This window comes from Xiphophorus hellerii, chromosome 18 (assembly GCF_003331165.1).
Source record: "Xiphophorus hellerii strain 12219 chromosome 18, Xiphophorus_hellerii-4.1, whole genome shotgun sequence".
NCBI classification, from domain to species: Eukaryota; Metazoa; Chordata; class Actinopteri; order Cyprinodontiformes; family Poeciliidae; genus Xiphophorus; species Xiphophorus hellerii.
In genome coordinates this window covers 1,847,061-1,867,765 of record NC_045689.1, presented here as the reverse complement: position 1 = coordinate 1,867,765, position 20,705 = coordinate 1,847,061, and the positions used below count along the sequence as shown (strand labels likewise).

Below are 20,705 nucleotides of genomic sequence, written 5' to 3'. Positions count from 1 at the left end.
AGCTGGAAGAGTTTCCAGTTTAAAGCCCATTTCCTGCAGCTCCCACAGCATTAGGATGCATTAAGGCTGAGACTCAGGAGATGGCTTCAGAGTTGCTAATGCGCTAACGGGCCGAGAGGAAACCCTCTCTGCCGCCAGCACCGTCCAATCAGAGAGCCAGCTGACCAGCAGGAAAGACTGGAGGGCTGCTTACTTTGTGTCAAACTCAATCAGGTTAGTGTCGATCGGAGCTTCATCTGGAGCTGTGGAGAAGCCAGAAAGAGGCAATCAGAGCTCTGTCATCACATCACAAACTAAGATGATTCACTCTTCTTCTCCATGTAGGGTTTCTTTTTATTCTAAGACAAAGTTGGCAGGATTTCTGTCAACAGCGCAAACAGAAATGAGACACACCGGAAAAATGTCTTCACATTTCACATCATGTTGACATCGTTATATTGACATTCTACAAATATTCTACAGGAGAAAATATAACTCACTCTAAATGCACATTTCAGTGTAATAACAGCCCATCACTGTATTACCAATGTTGTTGCTAACATTAGCAGATGATCATCACTAGGATCGTTATTCACAGTTATACAGCAGATCGCTTCCATGTGGGAGAAAAGAAACCCCAAACCATGAATATTAACTGTTAACCATAGCAACTGTTCATGTATTCATATTAAGGGCATCAACAACCAAGAAATAAGATATGTCAGATGGGAAATAACTTTTGGTTTTCAGCCTTTAAAGTGGACAGATGTAGTTTTTATTGAAGGAAATTCCTCCTGTTTGATTTATTGGGGGCTTGTCCGGGATCATTAGGCTGTTTTCTATCCAACAATGTAATCTTAGCTATGATGGAGAATTTGAGCAAATTTAACAGTTTTAATCCAGAAAATAGGAAGTTTTTTTATTGAAATAATTCAGTTTTATTATTCAGCCACAGAAATATGAACACATCTCACCGTCTCTGTAGATGGACTCCTCCAGCGGCTTCGGGTGCATTAATGTGAAGGGCAGCTCAACAGAGACGTCACTGGAAAACAGATCAACCAGGTGAAGCTCATAAAACATCACTTTTCAACAGCAGATTCATTAAGGGCATTTATTAAAGTGGATATATGTCGCCACCAGAAAGGCTGTGTGCAGTAAGATGTTCGGATGACCTTTTGTAAATCTCAGCATGAACGTTTCCATCCGTGACAGAGTGAAAGGTTACCTGGAAGCCAGATCTCCGAGAAGCCTGAAATCAATAAATATTTAACACTGTCAGTTTCAGAGCAGCAGCATTTCCAGCTGTTTAAACTGAGCCAGTCTCTTCATTTCATGTTATCAACATCATCTTAATGCACTTAGTCATTTCTACAAGCTGATTCTTTCACCAAAGAGCGCATGTTAGATACTGGAGACAGAGATTAGAGTTTTCTCTTGGTCATCCAGATTAGGAGCTAGCTCCTTTAGACTTAAAGCCACAGACACACAAACTGTGAGTAACTGTGGCTTATTTTCTTATTTTCTGAAAGAATGCATGAAAACTGCAGGACATTTTTCTTTTAATAACTCTAAAGCTGAATCTTTATTAAAATTAATTAAAAACTTCAGGACCAGTTCCCATTTTCCTTTCAGTCTCCTGTGGTTCTTCAAAGTTTTCCTAATCAATACTTTCAGAAGAAATATTTTCCTCGGTCCTTCACAACATCCTGAGAAGGTTTTCAGGTAAATCACTCTATTTGATCTTAAATCCTGTTTTCTCTCAAACTGTGTTAAACTGAGTTATTTTTGGTTTTAAGAAAATAACTGGGATCAGATTGCGTCTTTGTGGCAGGTTGTCTTTAAACGAAACCCATGAAGTTTCAGGATTTCTCTGTGGAGCTTTCGTCCTTCTCGCACTAATGTGGCGTTGTTGGCAGGATTTCAGACTAATTCAAGGTTTTATGCTGAAGTTACGCAGCCTGCCGTAAAACTCAGGTTAAAGGACAGACATTCTCCTGATGGCGACCCGGATCCAACACGTCCCAATGGTTGGGTCTCAAACCAACTACAGACTTCAGACTTCAGATCAAAACCAGCATTTTAGCTTATTCTGATGCATTCACAGTACTGTTTATTAAGGCGTATTTTCCGGTTGAAATGATTTAAAGTAAAACTGAGGGGCAACCCACCCGCCTCGTGACACCACCAGCTTCACTTTGACTTTGTAGGACACGATGATGCCGAGGATCTCCCTGTTGGCTCCTTCTCTCAGGCTTCCCAGGAGAGCAAACACGCTGTCAGACATCAGCAGCCATCTCTCCAACTGACAGTGAAGGCACCACGAGTGTGGCGGGACTCACAGAGTGCTGGAGGCCAGGTTGGTGTCTTCGTGCTTCAGTTTTCCGTCCAGGGCGAGGCCGCGCTTTTCCCGGTTGTTGGCCAGGAATGGAGTGAGGGTGAAAACTTTGCAGAACGTTGAGCTGGGAGCCACAACGTCACTGAAGACACAAAGACAGAGTTACTGCTCAGTCCAAACGTTCTGCCATGTTGGCCAAAACTGTAGACTGACGAGGAGTCATGGGCCGGAAGAAAACAAAACTAAAATCAAGCAAATGAAGTAGCCTGATATTTACTGCAGAGCCAAAACTTGACAGGGATTTTAACGACGTGTGCTGGGGCCAATGCAGGAAGGAAACGGGAATTCATTTCTGCAAAAACACTCAGACATTTTCTCAGAAAATTATGAAAAGAAAATTTATGCCATTTGAAATTAAGAAATTTCCACGTTTTTTGGGAAAATTTCTGATATTAATTTAAAAATTATATATTATTTTTGTAAATAGAGATTACTCTCAAAGTTTCTGAGTTTTCTGCAATTGCCCTAAAACGCTGCAGCAGATTTTGCAGGTTTTCTGTTTTAAAAGCAAAAGCATCAAATTTTCAGTTTCTTTTGGACTTGATTGAATACGTTTATTTTCAGTTATAATAACAGGATCTGGGCCACTTTGTTTCAAAACATTTGCCATATTTATCCAAGTTTAAGAGAGATTAAAGCTGATCTTTACGCAGTGAAGTTGGTTTTTCAGTAAAGGTCTCTGGATAAACTCGGTTTTATCTTTTACTAAAACCTGGTTAGAAAACATGAACACTTTGCCTTATACTTTACATTTTCCCATGTAAGAAAATTAACTATTTTTAATTCTGCATCTGCGGGGAGACTTTGCATAATTTTTTAATTGCAGTTTGAGGGCCACAGACCGGACCCAAACCGACTGGTTCTGGGTTTCCACAGTCCCAAAACGTGACTGTTAGGTTCGCTGGTCTCTACTTAGGTATGAATGTGTTTTAATTTGAAATTTAATGCATATTTTAAACTGTCACAATTAGTAATTAATCCATTAATAGAATAATAAATTAAAATGTGCTCAATCATTTCCGTTCTGGTTGATATTTCTTCAGGGTTTGTGACATCATTATCAATTTGTTGTAAATGGTTTCATTTCTGTTTTTGATTTTTAAAAATAAAATTAAAGTTTAATGGTTTGAAGTGACGAACTTTCATTATTATACCTTTATCAATATATTACATGAAAATGGTCTCAAACGAACAATATTATCATTTATCACAATATTTATTGGGGCAATTTATCATCCAGCAACATTTATTATCATGACAGGTTTATTATAAACTAAACATTTCATTTTAACAATTTATTTCCATTTATTTTGATTCAGATCCCAGTTTGGACCAATTAGCTTCTAAAATATGTGATTCTGATTAAACTAAAGTAACATTAAATGACACCATCCTGCTGGTAGGAGTTAATATTAATGACAATAAAATATTTCCTTACAGTAAACTCTAAAGAGAATATAGAAAATCATTTTAAACCGTTGTTTGTCAAAACATTGCTGGTGGAAACATCCTGACACGGAGATGAAAACATCCTTGATTAGATTCATCTGGGAATCGGCTGCATCTTGTTCTTGGGTTTGTAATCAGAGACTAAATGTTCCTGAAGCTTTGATTTAAGTAATTAGAAAATGTTAATCAATAAGAACCGATGCCAGTGTTTGTGTTTTTACTGAACGAGACTCACTCCGACTCTTCCACAGCGACGGGACATTTGTACTGCGCCGTGTTGAACAGGCAGATGTCCGCGTACTGCCGCACTGCAGACACACAAACCAGAGTTAAACCATCCAACATGGCTGCCGCTGCAGGAGCCACAGGAAACGGCTGCGAGGGGAACCTGAGATCTTCATCTTCTTCACCGTCTTGTTGGTGTTGTTGGTGACGTGAACGTTGACGCTGATGGGCTCGCCGTGGTAATAAATCTGAGACAGAGCAGAATAACTTCCATCAGGAACCACGTCTGGACAGGAAGCCCACCGTTAGCGCCCCCTTCTGGACAGACCGAATATTTGGAGACTCGATGCGTCTCCAACAAATAAAGAAAGTTTATCTAAAACAATGTTTCCAAAGCTTGAAGAACAAAATAAAACCAATTTAACCAACTCCACTGAGCCAGAGTCAGGCAGCAGCTGGTTACATTAACTCAGTTACGTTTATCTGAGTCATTTTGTTAGAGAAAATGTACTTTCAGGATCAATCACACTGTCTGTCTCTGAATTCACTAAAATCAGACGATTCGGAGGGTTTTCTTGCAGAGCAGGTTGACCATGAGGGCTCACATCCAGAGAATAAACTCCAGTGTGTGTGCCAACTGTAAAAAGCCTCACCGCTTGCTCAGCTCGCGCGCTCAATGCTAACCTCTAAAAGCTCAACTATAGCAGCCAAAGTAAAAAACCATGACTGGAAGTTGGTTCTGTTGAGGATCTGAGGATCTGCCAAGCAGGAGGCGAAATGTTTCACTGTAAAACATCACATCATGTGGTGCTGGGCGTTGCTTCAGCAGGTAAACCAGAGAAACATATATGAACGCAACATGCAGCAATATCTTAAAGGGGCAGCGCTGTGTTTTTCAGCCACAAAGCTCCATTTTAAAGCACATTATAACTATTTTAACATCAGTTGTTAGAAAAATGCTGTATATTTCAAATATGACTTAAAAGAAATTTGATTTTGTAATTTAATGCCTTGGAATTGGGTCTCTGTCACTTTAAGAATCTCCTGCTCTTTCCTCTAGGAAGTCATCCCAACATGGCTCCTCTATTAACCCTTTAACGACGTTTTTACCAGCAATGCTCTGAGCAGAAGGTCCTATGATGAGCTCAGTTCCACCAGCTGTTTGCTAATTGCTGCTGGCTAGTCTGAAGGAGCTGAGAGAGGGAGGAGCTGAGCCTCGAAGGCGGGGCTAGGTCCAACCAGTACAGTGGAATGGTTGCCATGGAAATGAAAGGATTTCCCAAACATGCATTTGAGAGAATCAAAGCAACACTCCAGAGAAAAACATCATAACATGATGGGAAGATTAAAAAAAGGTTGATTTCACATGGCACTGCCCCTTTAAATAGGTAAATATTTTCCCTAGCTTTGGATGACTGCAGCCCAAATCAAACAGCGTTTAAATGGCCCAGCTGAAGATGGGCCATTTAAACACTGCTGCGTCTGTTCGTGTCTCAGGTGTTACCTCCTTGTCCAGCGACGCCTCCAGGTGCAGCGGTTTGTCCGACATCAGGAACTGCCTGGTGGTCTCAGCCGTCGGCTGGGGGCCCGGTTTCTCCGGGGCGTACTGAACCTTCCTGATGACCAGGCGCACCGAGTTCCTGAAACAACCAGAAGCAGAGTCTAATCCCAGCAGCCCGACAGGAATCCCTGCCTTACCAGGGGCCCGACAGCGGCTCAGCGACTTTTACCTTTTGTGGATTTTCTCCTCTAGATTTTCCGCGCAGAAAGCTTTCACCTCAAAGTCGACTCCGCACGCCTGAGGACAGCAACAGGAGGAGACGTCGGTTTGAATCCTCCTTCAGATCAGACGGGACAGAAAAATGATGCTACCTTCCCGGTGTCCTCCGGTCCCGGCTGCAGGGTGACGGAGCACGGCAGGTTCAGAGGGATCTGGGAACAAACCCGTTTAAAAATTAAACCTCACTCAAACATTTATGACTCAGCAGCAGGAGGAGGAACAGCGTCTCCTCTGATTCCAGAGCCAAACCTCCTGAATCAGAGCCGTTTAAAGAACAGCTAACAACCTTTAAGGTGAGTGGGCGGAGCCTATCTGCCATTTAAACAGCCGACTGGCCCAATAACCAGCCTGGATCCAGCAGATAAAACATCTACAGTGGTCAGCGTCATTTATGAAACAGATTGAAGTCAGAGTGCAAAACCAAATCTTTCATCTCTAAAAAACCAACCAGAAAGTGAAACTTTTTATGCAGAACCAGAGCAGCAGTTTCGTCGGTACCTCGAAGGTGAAGGGGTAGGCGTGCTCCCCCAGTTTTTTAATCAGGCGTTCCTGAAGACGAGTCAGACTCTTCTTCTCTTCAGGCAGTGGAGGAAACGCCTGGATGTTCGCCACGAACAGGTCCTTCCTAAACGTCAGCCCCAGGACGTCCAGGTCCTCCCGGCCGTACCGGAAGGCACAGGTCAGCGTGACGAACACTGGAGAGAGCAGAAAGATCAGCAGCTCCAGGACGCTTCCCAGAGGAACCCCGCCAAATTAAAGAGCCCCGATTCCTCACATCCAACACCACACAACCAACTCTCAGGGGCCTCACCTTTCCTCTCCTTCAGGTATTCTGGGTCAATTAACACAACACCATCTGCAGGAAGACACACAGAGTGAACAGAGAAGCCTGACGGTGGCCAGGTTTCATTTCACAGCCTGAACTAAAACTTCTCACCGACGGGCTCCACCAGGTCCACATGGTCCACAAAGTCTCTCTTCCCCAGGTAAACCGTGAGCTGGAGGAGAAACAAAACCTTCAGCTCAGAAAGTATCCATTTTCTGAAATGAAAATGTAAAACCAAGCCGACACCTGCAGAGTGGTTTTTACTTTTCTTCTATTTTATGTTGTTTTCATTGTGCGACATTTGGTTAACTGTAATTTCTGTTAATGTGATTAGCAAATAAAATATATGATACATTTTGTTTTGGTATAACAAGATATGGTACGATATGGTATTTTATGCTATGGTTAGCTGTGCTATACTATGGTACTTTATGGAATTCAATCTTTATTTAACCAGGATAAAATCTTCTGGAGATTAAAAATCTTTTTCCAAGTGTTATGGCAAGTAGCAGCAGCATAAATACAGTATTTACTTACAGATAGACACTTTCACTCATCAACAACATGCTATGCTACAATATGACATGAAATCATATGCTATGTAAAGCTATGCTATGTAAAGCTATGCTATGTAAAGCTATGCTATGTAAAGCTATGCTATGTTAAGCTATGCTATGACATGAAATCATATGCTATGCTATGTTAAGCTATGCTATATTAAGTTATGCTATGTTAAGCTATGCTATATTAAGCTATGCTATGTTAAGCTATGCTATGTTAAGCTATGCTATGTTAAGCTATGCTATACTGTGTTAAGAAAGTCTTTGTTCGTCCGTATGGGGCCCTCTTTCACATGCTGGCTGCTCTGTCTCAATATCAACTGAACTTATTTAGCAGGTAGAAGGTTGAGAGTTTAAATTCAGTGGATGTGCCGTTAGGCAAAGCATTTCAGTCCAGGTTCCCTGCTAATCTGCTCATCAGTGTGAGTGCAAACGGGGAGACTAAAAAAAGTTTAATCCCATTAAAGCAGCCGAGTGGAAACGTTACAGTTTTCAGTCTGTGCTGATGAAGATGTGCTGGTGTCAAATAACAGTGAAAATCTTAAATCTATCTTCTTTAAGCACAATAACAAACAGCGTGTTCTTCTGTTTTGAGTTCAGTAAAATCCAGATAAAACTGAATTATAATCTGTAATCTGTTTAAATCTGATTCGCAGCAGAGAAACTGAGGAAACGGGAACAGTGAGGATGAATTATGGATGAGACACAACGCAGCAGAAAAACTAAATCTGGCTACAAGGCTGAATAACTTGAAACATTTTTCTGTTTATTTAAACATGAAATTATGTTTCACTAAACATCATTTTATTTTGTTTTAGAAAACAACATTATTTTATATATAAATATTCAAAGTAGTGAACTAAACCAAAACCATTTTATATTTGAAAAATGTTTCAGTTTTCAAATGTAAACATTTATAGAAAATGAGAATTCTATTGAATCTTATTGGACGGTCTCAATGTAGGTCAGGGATGTCCAAACTGCGGTTCAGGGGCCATTTGTGGCCCTTAGACTGATTTTTGTTGATTTATCTGCTTGACTTTATTTTTCTTTCTCGTCCTGCCGGTTCTCTAGACTCAATGATTTTGGCCCCTGGTGTAGAATAATCTAAATATTTTAAATTGTTTATAGGTTAATTTTAAGATTCAAATTAGCTTGTTAACTTTGTACAAGAGCAAATAATCATTGTTTGATGGTTTTGTTACTATATTTACGATCTGATGATACAAACTTTAACTTTTCTTTGTGTTTGAAATACTGAGGAACTTTAAATATTTATTTTAACCGATTTAAAACAGTTTCTTTGTCGCTCCAAACTCAGATTGTAAAAACTTCATTTATTCAGATTTCCTGCTCGGAGCCTAGTTAAAGTCACAGTTTATACTCCAACTAGAAGAAGCAAACAGATCCTGATCTCTCAGCAGCAAACAGTGGCGCCCACATTCTAATGCCACCCTGGGCTTCTGCCCATTTCAACCATCTGAACCTTCAGTTCACTAACATGTTCATTTCATAACTTCAGTGTAAATAGAGCATAATATTTTTAATACTTTGGTGAATTCAGGACTCCGGGCCTCCAAAGCGCGTTGCCCTGAAATAAAATGGAGGAGGATTTTCTGAAACACTGAGACTCACCTTCCCGTTGGGACTGGCCTTCTTAAACACTCTGGAACCAGACAGAGAGACAGAAACGGGTCAGGAACAAAATAAACCTGTTCAGTTCAGTTCAGTTCAGAACTGAACAGTTCTGGTCAGTTCAGATCAGTTCAGTTCAGTTCAGATATGAACAGTTCAGTTCAGTTCAGTTCTGATTTGAACTGAATAGTTCAGTTCTGAACTGAACAGTTCAGATTTTCTGTAAATCACATTAAATCATAACATGATTTACAGTGCAGCTCTGCTGACCTGCAGCTTCCTGGAGCAACAGATAAGAAAATTAAAAAGAATAAAAAATATTTGGTAATAAGCCGCCTCCAGTAAACATCTAATTTATTTTTAGATGTTTACTAAAATAAATTTAGTAAACAATGTAATCAGATGGATAAGATGTTAAGTTGTGAGCAAATTTGCCAGAATTTTAACATAAATTCAAATGTCCAAATCATTTTTCACAAAATAAAACCAACACTTTAAGTTTCAAATATATTTTTGATATTAAATAAATCTGAATATTCATCTCTCAACTTAAAAGTATTTGTGGAAAAGGAAACTTTTTATTAAATCACCATCTCTGTATTAAAATGTTTGTGGTCTGATGTAAAGTTCTGGTCTGGTTTTTAATCCTAATGAACAGAAATAAAAGCTTTAAAAAATCAGTCTGAGTGAATTAATATCTATAATGTGTTTTAGGTGAATTAAAAACTTAAATAAACAAACCATGAAGTGCAGCTAATATTCCTGATAGCTGGAGCCAACAGGGGCCCTAAAAGCTGCTGCTGCGGCCCTGCAGAGTTTAAACCAGGCTGGGCCTCCTGCTGTCCCTCCCCGTCCCCCGTGGGCCCGCGCCCCGCCCCGCTGCGCCCCCTCCTCTGAGGTAATGCGGTAATAAATTAGCTCCAGCAGCTCCATTAGCATCGGGGCGGCGTGTTACTGGAAACCGGCCGGACTCCTGGGAGCTCAGAGCGCCATCAGCCGCTCGCCATAAACTCACTAATTATCCCAATTACACTTTAGCTCCTCAGATCCCTCCGCCCAGAGCCGCTGCACCGCCTCAGATCCCTCCGCCCAGAGCCGCTGCACCGCCTCAGATCCCTCCGCCCAGAGCCGCTGCGCTGTTTCTCCTGATCACTGCAGCAAATTCAGTTTCTTGTTGTGGATAAAAAACATTCACTTTTCCAGCTTCGATGTTTCTGCAAAAATCAAGCATGAAGAGATGCAGTGAAACCAGTGAAACCAGTGAAACCAGTAACTGAAGGTCTACTTGGGTCCAGCATGTGGTTCTGGTTCTGGACAACTCAAAGCCTTAGAAGAGGCTGAATGGACTGAATGACCAAACTAACCGGGTTCAACTGGACTGGGTTTAGTAAAAGTACAACTGGAAAGTTTTTTATTTCATATAATATTTATAACATATTTAATTTTGCTAGATGATAAAAAACTAATTGGATCCATTTGGAATCAGTTTGAACTGATGGAATAAACCTAAAACCAGATTGGATGAACTGGTTTGAACTGGACTCTGTAAATTATTCATAACTGGATGGAGCTGCAGTGCGACTGGCTTTACTGGTCCAGAACTGGAGAATAACTGGATCCATTTGCAGTGAAATAAGAGGAAACGCCTTTGGGATACGTTTATATTTTTACTAAGTGAAGCTTTCCTTCAGATTACAGCCGGATTGAGGGGGATTATCACTGCATTGGGGTGAATTAGAACGTCTCAAACTGGGCTGCATTTAACTGGGATGAACTGGAAACTGGAGAAGAATCCAGTTGATTTATTTCTGTTTGTTTTCAGATTGAGTAAGAAGAAAGTGAAATGTTGGGATTAGGATTGGTCGGTTTGGAGTCTGAGAGGTTTAAATTTAATAATAAATTGATTACAACAGATTATGTTGGAATAAACTAGAATGTGATGATTATAATGAATTATTTAGTTTAATGTTTAAACATGGAGAACATTAGACTAAGGTCATTATTTAAACTGGAATAAATTTGGTTTAAACTGATTTTGAGATTAGAAATGGATCTGGATTAACATAGATTAAAGGAAATTGACATTTAATTTGTTTTGATGGTTTATAGTTTGGTTGGACTGAGTTGGTTGAAATTACAATAAATTTGGTTAAAAATGTGTGAATTTTTAAAGAAATCAGAGAATATTGGTTTGAGTTGAATCAGTGGAATCAGTTTTAATTACTGTGGAGTTTATTCATTCATTCATTCATTCATTCATTCATTTACAGACAGAAGTGATCTGTCTTCACTCCTCCAGCGACAGGAACTGGAGCTGATTGATCGGCGCGGCTCGTTAAGTCGGACGGGTTTATGTGCTGCTGGAGGAAGAACGAAAACACATTAAAGATTCATCAGACTCATCTGACAGCAGACAGGAAGTGATTAGAGCCTCAGACCAATCACAGACCAATCACTGATCAATCACTCATCAATGCTGGCGTGAGAACCAATAACTCCTGACGCACAAATCAGTAAAACATTTAAAGGTGGATTTGTCCATCAGACAAACCAAACAAATTATCCGCCATGTTTGGAGTGTTTTAGTGTCAGCAGGGGGCGCTGTGGGAAACAAGCAGGCAGCAGGAAGTTCGACGTTGCGTCACAGCCACAGAAAGAAATCTGGCATTTTTAGATTAATCACAGAAACTTTCTAAAATCACTTCTGAAAATGTTCCACGTTTGCAACTCAGAAATTTATCAAGATTTTTCTAGAAAATTTCAGAAATTTTCTAGAAATTCTCAGAAATTGCTGGAAAAATTTGGGAGTTTTTTTCCAGCAAATTTTAAATTTTCAAGCAAAGAAATTTTTATGGAAAATGTCAGATCTCAAGATTTTTGGCAGAAATTTATTGCTGCTTTTTTTAAATTTTCTATCTACAATGACTCTAATGCACCATTGCAAAGGAAAATGTCGGCCATTTTTGTAGTCCACCACCTAAATGATCACATAATCAGCCACATGAGGATCATACACACAAAACTCATCCGATTCACTTTAGAAAACGATATAATTAAGATTTGTCACTCATTAATCCAAATGTTTCCGTTTTTATTTTGGCGCAATGTGGAGGATTATTACAGATATTTAAATTTTCTCAATGTTGAAGAAATTTCTGGATGTGTACCAGTTACAACATCTTTAAAGACTAAATACAAAGTTCAACTTTGACCCCAACATAATCTGGCTGACAGATTAATGTTTTAGTGTCTTTTGAACCAGAGCTGATTATAATCTGTGGCTCGTGACTCTGGCGTTCCTCAGGGGTGTGTTGTAAGACTCTTATTCTATATTTACTGCATATTGACTGTTTTGTTTTTCCCATGTTGAAATAATGATCTGATCTGTTAATAAAACATTTTGGTGAAAATCCCACAGCGATGCAGTCGAGCTGCTCAGCGTTTGATTTCCTCCGCTCCCTCCTGACATCAGCCGCTCGGCGCCGCACACCGTGACGTCTAATGGCGCTTCAAGCAGACACTAAATGGTTAAAACGTCAGAGACCAATCAGAGAGCTCCGACCAAACCAGACCGACTGATTCGCCGACTCTCTGTCTCGGTTATTCGACTTCCTCAGGTTTTAACCTGCAGCTGTTTTCCATCTGCTGTAGTTACATCAGGTCAGGTGATCAATGGGAGCTTCTGTGTTCAGACTCTATTCATCTGATCGATCAGGACGCCCAACACTGAGGGAACACTAACCGCCGGATCGATGGCTGATGTTTGTGTCAGCCTGAATGGATCCTGAAGGCTCCCTGGACGCTGCAGCGTCGCATCGGCCCGTTTATGCCTGATTAATGAACGGCGGATTCATTTACGCCGACCTGCAGTCGACTCACTCTGCAGCTCCAAGAGTCTGCAGGACAGAAAGACGCAAAGCAGAAGGTTTACTTCCTGCTTCAGAGCAAATCTTAAACCTGCCCTAGATTTAAACATCCAGAGAGAAGAACGTCAACGACACTGAAGCTCGAAGAAGAATATTTCTGTTACTTCTTGTATTTCTGTTTCCAGGAGGATTTTTTCTCCTCCCGTGTTGAAGAGCTCAAACTTCACAGCTCAGTTCATCTGTTCAGCACCAGAACTTTACCGAACTGGATCAGAACCTGGATCTGTTTCACAGTTTTGATATAATCACAGTTAAAGTTTGAAGATGTTTAACAGATTATTCAGAAGCGCTGTAGAAAATCATGTTTCATTTTAGCTGCTGTCAGTTTTATCTCCATATCTACGTTTCACACATCGAGCTAAAAATATTTCCTTTCCTTTGGACAGAAATTTCTCTATTTTAACTTATTCAAACTGTAATATAAAAACTTTTTGGTCCTGAATGTTCAGCTCCAATAAACTGATGAGCCGAACATCATAATCCGGGATTATGATGGATTATTTAAATGTTTTTAACTCTTTTAGCTCATTTTGGTTGAGTTATGAGCAACTAAGAAAATAAACTGAGTTGGAGTCATCATGTGAAAAATTACAAAGTGTGATGATTTCTTTCTCATGTTTTTCTATTTAAAACATTAAATTCTGGCAGAAAACTTTGACTTTTTGGATAATTATTCCCTCTGGTTTCAGACGCTGTGCAGCTGGAAGGACATTTGCTCTTTCTTTTGTTACTTTTAAGATTTTGTTTTGATAGCAACAAGGCAAAATGTTAGCATCTCAGAAGGCCTGAACTTTGACCCCAAATCCCAGAGGAGTTGAAAAGGCTTCAGGATGCAGAGACAGGAACTTCAAACCATCCATCATAACAGAAAGGTTCGTATCCCCTACTCCAGCATCTCCCCAAAAGACAGAATTAAAGAGGAGCAGCAAAAGCAAAGGAGGTCGGTTAGCAATGATGGAGTCATCCAGGTTACTGTGCAATATATCACTTCTGCTGCATGGATGTTGAGCTGTTAGCATGTGATGCTAACTTCCATAAGAGAGGTACAGTACTTTAGCTTATTAGAGGCAATTGTTGGCTGCCTGGAAACCACCGAGATGACTTCAGATGACTGTAAAACATGTAACCGCTTCTTTAGATTTAGCATGTGATGCTGTTAGCATGTGATGCTAACAGCCACAGCTAGCCTGTCACAATAACTAATTTTGTTGGAGGATAAATTGTCCCAGTAGTTTTTGCGATAAATAAAAATATTGTTGTTTTGAAACAGTTTTTAAGTAAAATGTTGGTAATCCAAGTTTAGATCTCAAAGAACAATAAACTGTACATTTGTAAAGATCAAAACAGGAACTGGAAGTTAATTTAAATATCCAAAATAAAGCAAAACAGAAATAAAAAACATAAACAGCACAAACAAAACTAAATGGATTATGAATATTATGGTATTAATTGATTTATTGTAACAGGTGAAGCCACAGTGTCTTCAGTCAGAAGCTTCTTGAGGTTTGCTGCAAGACTGACTGTTACTGGAGATCCTTCCTGCACACAAAGTTGTGTGTGCAGGAATATCATAAAATAATTCATATTTGGGTGCGTGCCGTGGTGGCGTAGGGGTTAGCGCGACCCATATTTGGAGGCCTCAGTCCTCGACGCGGCCGTCGCGGGTTCGACTCCCGGACCCGACGATATTTGCTGCATGTCTTCCCCCCTCTCCTTCCCAGTTTCCTGTCAGCCTACTGTCACATAAGGGACACTAGAGCCACAAAAGACCCCCTGGAGGGGTAAAAAAAAAAAAAATTCATATTTAATCTGATGATTGTTTCCAGCTGAATCCCTGCAGTAGTTTAAATTTTCCTCCATGCAGAAACGAGAACGTCTCCGTTCCATCACGTCTCAGCGGATCTATGCAGAAACTCTACGTTCTGCTGATGAGGAGCAGCGTCCATCCAGCCTGCCGCTCCGCTGGCGGCCTGACAAACTGCCCTTCAAGATGACTGCAGCACCGACTGACTGACTGCAGCACCGACTGCAGCACCGACCGACTGCAGCACCAAGCCGTGAGCCAAAAACAGGAGGAAGGAGCTGCAGGACAAACAGGAGGTAATAACCCAGATCCTCACAGCCTTCTGATGATCATTTATTAAACGCTTTAATGTCAAATTATGATGATGACAATGTGACCATCAGCTGCAGGTTTCTACTACATTTACTGGTTTAGAGCTGCAGAGACCAGCAGCATGCTGGGATCTCACCAGTAACACCACTAGACCTGATTCCCAGCTCTGCTGAAGTTTGGATTAAAGCAGCTTGTTGTGATGATGGCAGAGCCGCATCACTGAGCTGCTCTGTATGTCGGGACCGTCGCTCTGAGCTCATTAAGATTCTCCCGACACGACGGCTCAGATCATCGAGGCCGAGAACACAGAGACACGGAGAGAGTCACGGAAACCCGACAAGGCCTGCAGAGACACACCGAAACCCAGAGACACACACCGAAACCCAGACACACACCAAAATCCAGAGACACACCGAAACCCAGACACACACCGAAACCCAGAGACACACACCGAAACCCAGACACACACCAAAACCCAGAGACACACCGAAACCCAGAGACACACCGAAACCCAGACACACACCAAAACCCAGACACACACCGAAACCCAGACACACACCGAAACCCAGGGACACACACCGAAACCCAGACACACACCAAAACCCAGAGACACACATCAAGACCCAGAGACACACCGAAACCCAGAGACACACATCAAGACCCAGACACACACCAAAACATCCATAAACCCACTAAGCACAGGGACATTACAAGGTCTGCAGACACCAACCCATGAGACTCAGACAACCAGTTGAGTTCTGGACCAGACTTGGACCCGGCTGGTTGGGTCTGAAACCCAACAAGACCCAGATCATGTCAACAAGATGATGTCACACAGCTGCTGCAAAGCCATGATCCAAATGAGGTCCGGTTGGTGCTGATGGGTCCCATAGTCAGGCAAGAACCGCACCAGTACCACCATGACACCGGCAGGAGAACAGAGGAAAAGAGGGAACCGGAACAGAAATGACGGAAACCTGAAGTTTTCACAAACAGGAAGATCCATGAGGAAAATGAATTTCAAAGTAAGAGCTCAGGCTGAACAAGAACTTGATGTCTGAAGAACCATTTGGTGATTTAAAGGCCGCTCCATGCTGACCGGTTTCCTCCTTCTTCAGGTTAAAGAGCGAACATGCGGTGCTCCGGCGTAAGGATGGAAGCAGAGCATGAATTATTGATCCATCATCTCTGGCATGATGGGAAACCAGAAGCGTCATGGAGACGGTGGAGGAGCACCGTGGGTCGGGGTTCTCCTCTTCCGGATCCTCGGAGCGAATCCCAAACATCTTGACCATGTTCAGTGAAACGGCTCAGTTTGTCCAGATTCAGTGGTGATGAGGAGCTGAAAGTCTTTAACCAGTAGAACTCCATCCTTCATCGGCTCTTTCTCTCTGGCTGCCTTGATCCCTGGTTCTTCCACTGCGGCCCGGTTCTCCATCCTCCTCTGGCCCAATGCAGCTGGACTTCAGCGTCTCAGTCTTTGGATTCTTCTGGACCGTTCAGCTCCACTGACAGGTTCCTCAGTTCATCTGCTTCTCTCATTGGTTTGAATCTTTCTGATCCAACAGGAAACAGTTTACCTCCACAGGAAACTCCCTCCATGGTCCAGCCCCAATCAATCAAAGAGTTCCTCAAGTTGTTGTCTTCAGACCACAGCTGTTTATCAGTCAAATGATCCAAACAGCTAAATTATCCCCAATTTCCTTCATATCTTTATGAGACAACATTTTCCCATCCATTGAGTTCCCAACACACAAACTCTTTACTCAACTTTCAGCTGAGCGTTCAGGAAACTAACGCCCCACCTACACAAACACCAACACCGCTACATTTATATTAAAAACAAATATTTAGAAAATGTGAGCCCAAACGCCAGGATGCAGCACCACTGAAAACGATGCAGTAGGTCTGCCGGGCCAATCGGTGGCGCTGTGTCAGAACAAAAACAGAGAACAAGGTTTGATTATCTGCGTCTTTTTGTAAACGATCGCATTAGAGCTCCATCTCTCTCACTCTAGCAAACAAACATGGCGCCATTCTGTGGTTAATGCATTGTTGTGACTGCGTTACAGCGCCACCGATTGGCCTGGAAGACCTACTACTTCGTTTTAAGTGGTTCTGAATCCTGCTGTGTGTGGGGGTTTTTTTCAGAAATGATCATTTTACAGTGAAATGATCATCTCTGGTCTCCACAACGACGCGCAGCCTAAATAAACTCTGATACTAAATTCTACGTCTCAAACAATTCCCTTCATGGTTTTACTTCCCAGTTCCTCTCTGGCCTCCTTCGCTGAACATCTGGACCCGCCTCTGTTCTCAAGCCAGACTGGAAAAGATCTGGAACATTCCTACTGAGTCCATCCACTGACTCACCAACGGTTCACTGGGTGTAGATCCTTCTGTTCTGGTCACTGCAGAGGTTTTATGGGTTTTACTGTTTGTTCTTTTCTGCCCAAGATGATAATGTCAGTTTTAGTCATTATACATTAGCAGGGATTAAACCGGATGTTGTGACAACTCCGTTTTAAGACCAGGATTAAAACTTTCCTTTCTGATCAAGCTGATAGACTGGTTGACTGGAGGACCAACTGGCCACTTTCTTCTTCTACTACTCTCTAGTTTGCATAGTTTTCTCTCCAGAGAAGCTACACCTGCTCTGCGTTGTGATTGGCTATGATGCTGCCATCACCTCATCGTTCTCCCTGTTAATGTTTTAATGTTCATGAACGTAGAAAATGATCCTGGATCAGTTCTTCTCTTTCTGTTTGTCTCTTCAAGCCTTCAGACAGCTGCTGGTACTGAGCCTGGTTCTGGTTCTGCTGGAGGTTTCTTCCTGTAAAACGGGAGTTTTCCTCTACACTGTCGCCCCCTGCTGGTCAGGAGGAGTGAATACTGCAAATCAACGGCTCTGCTGGATTTCCTTGGATAGAAACTTTTACACTAATTTGAATAATTAACCTAAAGTATTGACTGATGACTAGGATTAATCTGAATATGTCTGACTGAATTAAAATGACTTTTCTGTAAACTGCCTGGAGAAACGGTGCTACAGAAACAAACTGAATTGAATTAGCATTTTTGCAGCAGCTGCAGCTTTAGCATGGAGCTAACGTTGATTCTCTGGCAGAATAGAACATGAATAAAAGAATAAAAGATTCTCATCTGCATAAAAACGGACTTTTAGCTAATTTCATGCAGTTTGTCGTCATGTAGGAGGAAATGACGTCATAAACAAACAGTCCTGAGGAAACTGTTTTTAAACTAAACTGGATATTTAACAGCTTAATTCACTGTTTGATTGAACTGAAGTCACTTTTTTTGTAAGTTGTCTTAAGAAGACATGTTTTGTGAAATAAACTGAACTGAACCGAACTGTGGCGGGAATCAGCTGGAAGGAAAACCTCCAGAACTCTAACAGAACCGAACATGCATCCTGAAAGCTGGCTCAACATTTTCCCCCAGAGAATCAAAGATCGAAGATAAAGAACAGGAAGAACCGAACCGGGTTCGGGCACTGAAGCTATTAAAGGTTTGGATCGGCACCAGAAACGATCAGGGAATTGTTCTGGAGTTAAATGGACCTATAAAACTCTGGCAGTCATTTTGACCGCAAGACGTTTAGCTCACATTTATTCACCAACCGGATCGGTGGGCAACTTTGGGTTTAGTGCCTGAGAGGAGGAATCAAACCTACAACCTTCTGATTGCAGCTCTGCCCTCGGATCGGACCGATCCAGTTTTTACTGATTTGACTTGAATCTCAAAGTTTCGTGTCAGAACCTCCAGAACCTCCGGAACCTCTGACTCTGATCCATTCAAAACAAAGCATCGGCTCTGTTCCGGCACCGCGTGCGCTCATGCATTCAGAGTTAAAGGTCCGGCAGTGACACCGCAGCGCGGATTCACCGAACCGGACCGGACCGAACCGAACCCGTCCTTCAGCTTCCCCTCTCACCGCCAGCCATCAATATGAGACGCAGAAATGAGGAAAATATCACGCAGACGTCACTCTCCTGCAGGTTCCGATCCGTTACGTAACACCACGGCACCGCGAGCCCGAACAGAACCGAAGCAGAACCGACAAAGAGAAACGGAACAAATCCCACCTGGTTCCTTTATCTCCCATCCTGACGACACCGACGAGCCGACGGAGCCGGACAGCGAGCGATGGGCGAGGAAGAGGAGCAGCAGGAGGAAGAGGAGGAGGAGGAGGAGGGGGGGGGGGGGTGCGGATGCCGTCACCGTGGAAACAGAGGGGAGGACGTCTCACAGGAAGCCGCCGTCACGCCGTCAGATAGAGGAAAAAAAACCTTCTGATGTCTGAGAGTCGCTGCTCCTCTTCCTCCTCCTCTTCCTCATTAGCAGGACGGTGTTGAACTGGTTTCGTGTCTCCAGCTGCAGCGACCTGCTGAGAACCGATGAGGATCAATTAGATCAGGAAGACAAACCGGAAAATTAACTGAACAACTGAATCATTTTATTAATCATTTTAAAGGTTTTTTATTTTTGTATCAAATATTTTGACATGAAAAACGGCTGTGCAGTTAACTACCGCAGGGCTGTGTGTCAGGACCTCACCTTGTTTATGACGTCATTTCCTGTTCATTCCTGTTTGAAATAAAGAATTAAATAAAAAATAAAGAAAATTAAAAGTCCGTTTTTATGCAGATGACCTTCATTTTGTGATTTTCTCCTGAGATTCGATGAAAGCTTCAGCTGCTGCAAGTATGAAATTTAATTCCATTTATTTATATTTTAAATGATTCTACTCAGACATTTAATCATTTGTAAAGTATATTTTTCTCTTGTATGATTTTATATTTTTAGTTTGAATCTGTTCCCATTTGTTTGACTCTTTGCTGTTTTTGCACCTGAAATATTATAAATCTATTCTATTATTTTCAGGCTCTTTTACATTAAATTCAGAGGATATATTGTTAAAAAAAAAAGAAAAAAAAGAATTAAACAAGCAGATTTCAGCACAAACTCATCCGCAGTTCATGTGACAAACAATCGTTTTTAAAATTCGTTGCGTTTGGATGATTTTCACTGTGATGCTGATGGAAACTTCTGAGCTGAACTGGAACCATTTCCACAACCAAACTGGTTTCTAAGAATAAAAGCCGACAGATGAAGCTGCTGGCGAACGGAGAAACAGTTGGCAGTAAATTAAGGCCCGTCGATCGCCTGAAGGTCAAAGGTCGTCGTTTGGAGGCAGCAGCTGGTCCCTCATTAACGACGTCGGTGTGAAGCAGCCTGCGGGGCCGAAGCTCATCATCATCATCATCACCACCTGGTGCTTTTCAAAGCCGAATTCAGCAGTTTGTCCCGCAGGCGAAGACGAGCGAAAGGACGAAGAACAGAAATCAGTTCAGACTTATTAAAGTCATTTTTCATTTTAATTGACAGAAAAGAGAGGAATAACGGAATAACGACCGCTTTATGATCCAACGGAGAAGAAGAAGAGAGATCACTCAGTGATCTAGTGGATTGAACATCATGTGACTTATTCTGCGCCACATGATCTGTTGCTTTACGGCGAGTCAGGAACGTCGGTGGTGGGGAAATGACAGTCAAGCAAAGAATCTGAGAACAGGACGCAAAGTTTTGATATTAATTGTCACTACGATAGCAAGATAAATAGATCCAAAGGGATCACATTTCACAGGCCAGTAAAAAGCTTTCATTAGAAAGTGGAGAGCAGGTTAGCTGTGCTATCTTACCTTTTATCACTTCAACATGTACGCTTGCTGCAGTTATTTCGGTTCAATTAACACAAAAATAAGGCAACACACAGATTTTCTGACAGAT

At 41.8% G+C, this 20,705-nt stretch overlaps 1 protein-coding gene across 1 annotated transcript in view; it reads right to left on the bottom strand.

The window, feature by feature from the left end:
- The window catches only part of arrb1 (arrestin, beta 1), a 25,414-nt gene extending 4,709 nt beyond the window's left edge, over positions 1–20,705 (bottom strand). Inside the window, exons 1-15 of the mRNA XM_032544881.1 lie at positions 19,001–20,705; positions 8,853–8,883; positions 6,769–6,829; positions 6,643–6,687; positions 6,330–6,526; positions 5,924–5,983; positions 5,782–5,849; positions 5,556–5,691; positions 4,215–4,299; positions 4,062–4,134; positions 2,322–2,459; positions 2,151–2,234; positions 1,208–1,231; positions 954–1,024; positions 194–242 (exon numbers count right to left, since the gene is read on the bottom strand). Coding sequence (XP_032400772.1) covers positions 194–242; positions 954–1,024; positions 1,208–1,231; positions 2,151–2,234; positions 2,322–2,459; positions 4,062–4,134; positions 4,215–4,299; positions 5,556–5,691; positions 5,782–5,849; positions 5,924–5,983; positions 6,330–6,526; positions 6,643–6,687; positions 6,769–6,829; positions 8,853–8,883; positions 19,001–19,020 — 1,142 coding nt within the window. The 5' untranslated portion in view covers positions 19,021–20,705. The remainder of the gene's footprint in view (positions 1–193; positions 243–953; positions 1,025–1,207; positions 1,232–2,150; positions 2,235–2,321; positions 2,460–4,061; positions 4,135–4,214; positions 4,300–5,555; positions 5,692–5,781; positions 5,850–5,923; positions 5,984–6,329; positions 6,527–6,642; positions 6,688–6,768; positions 6,830–8,852; positions 8,884–19,000) is intronic.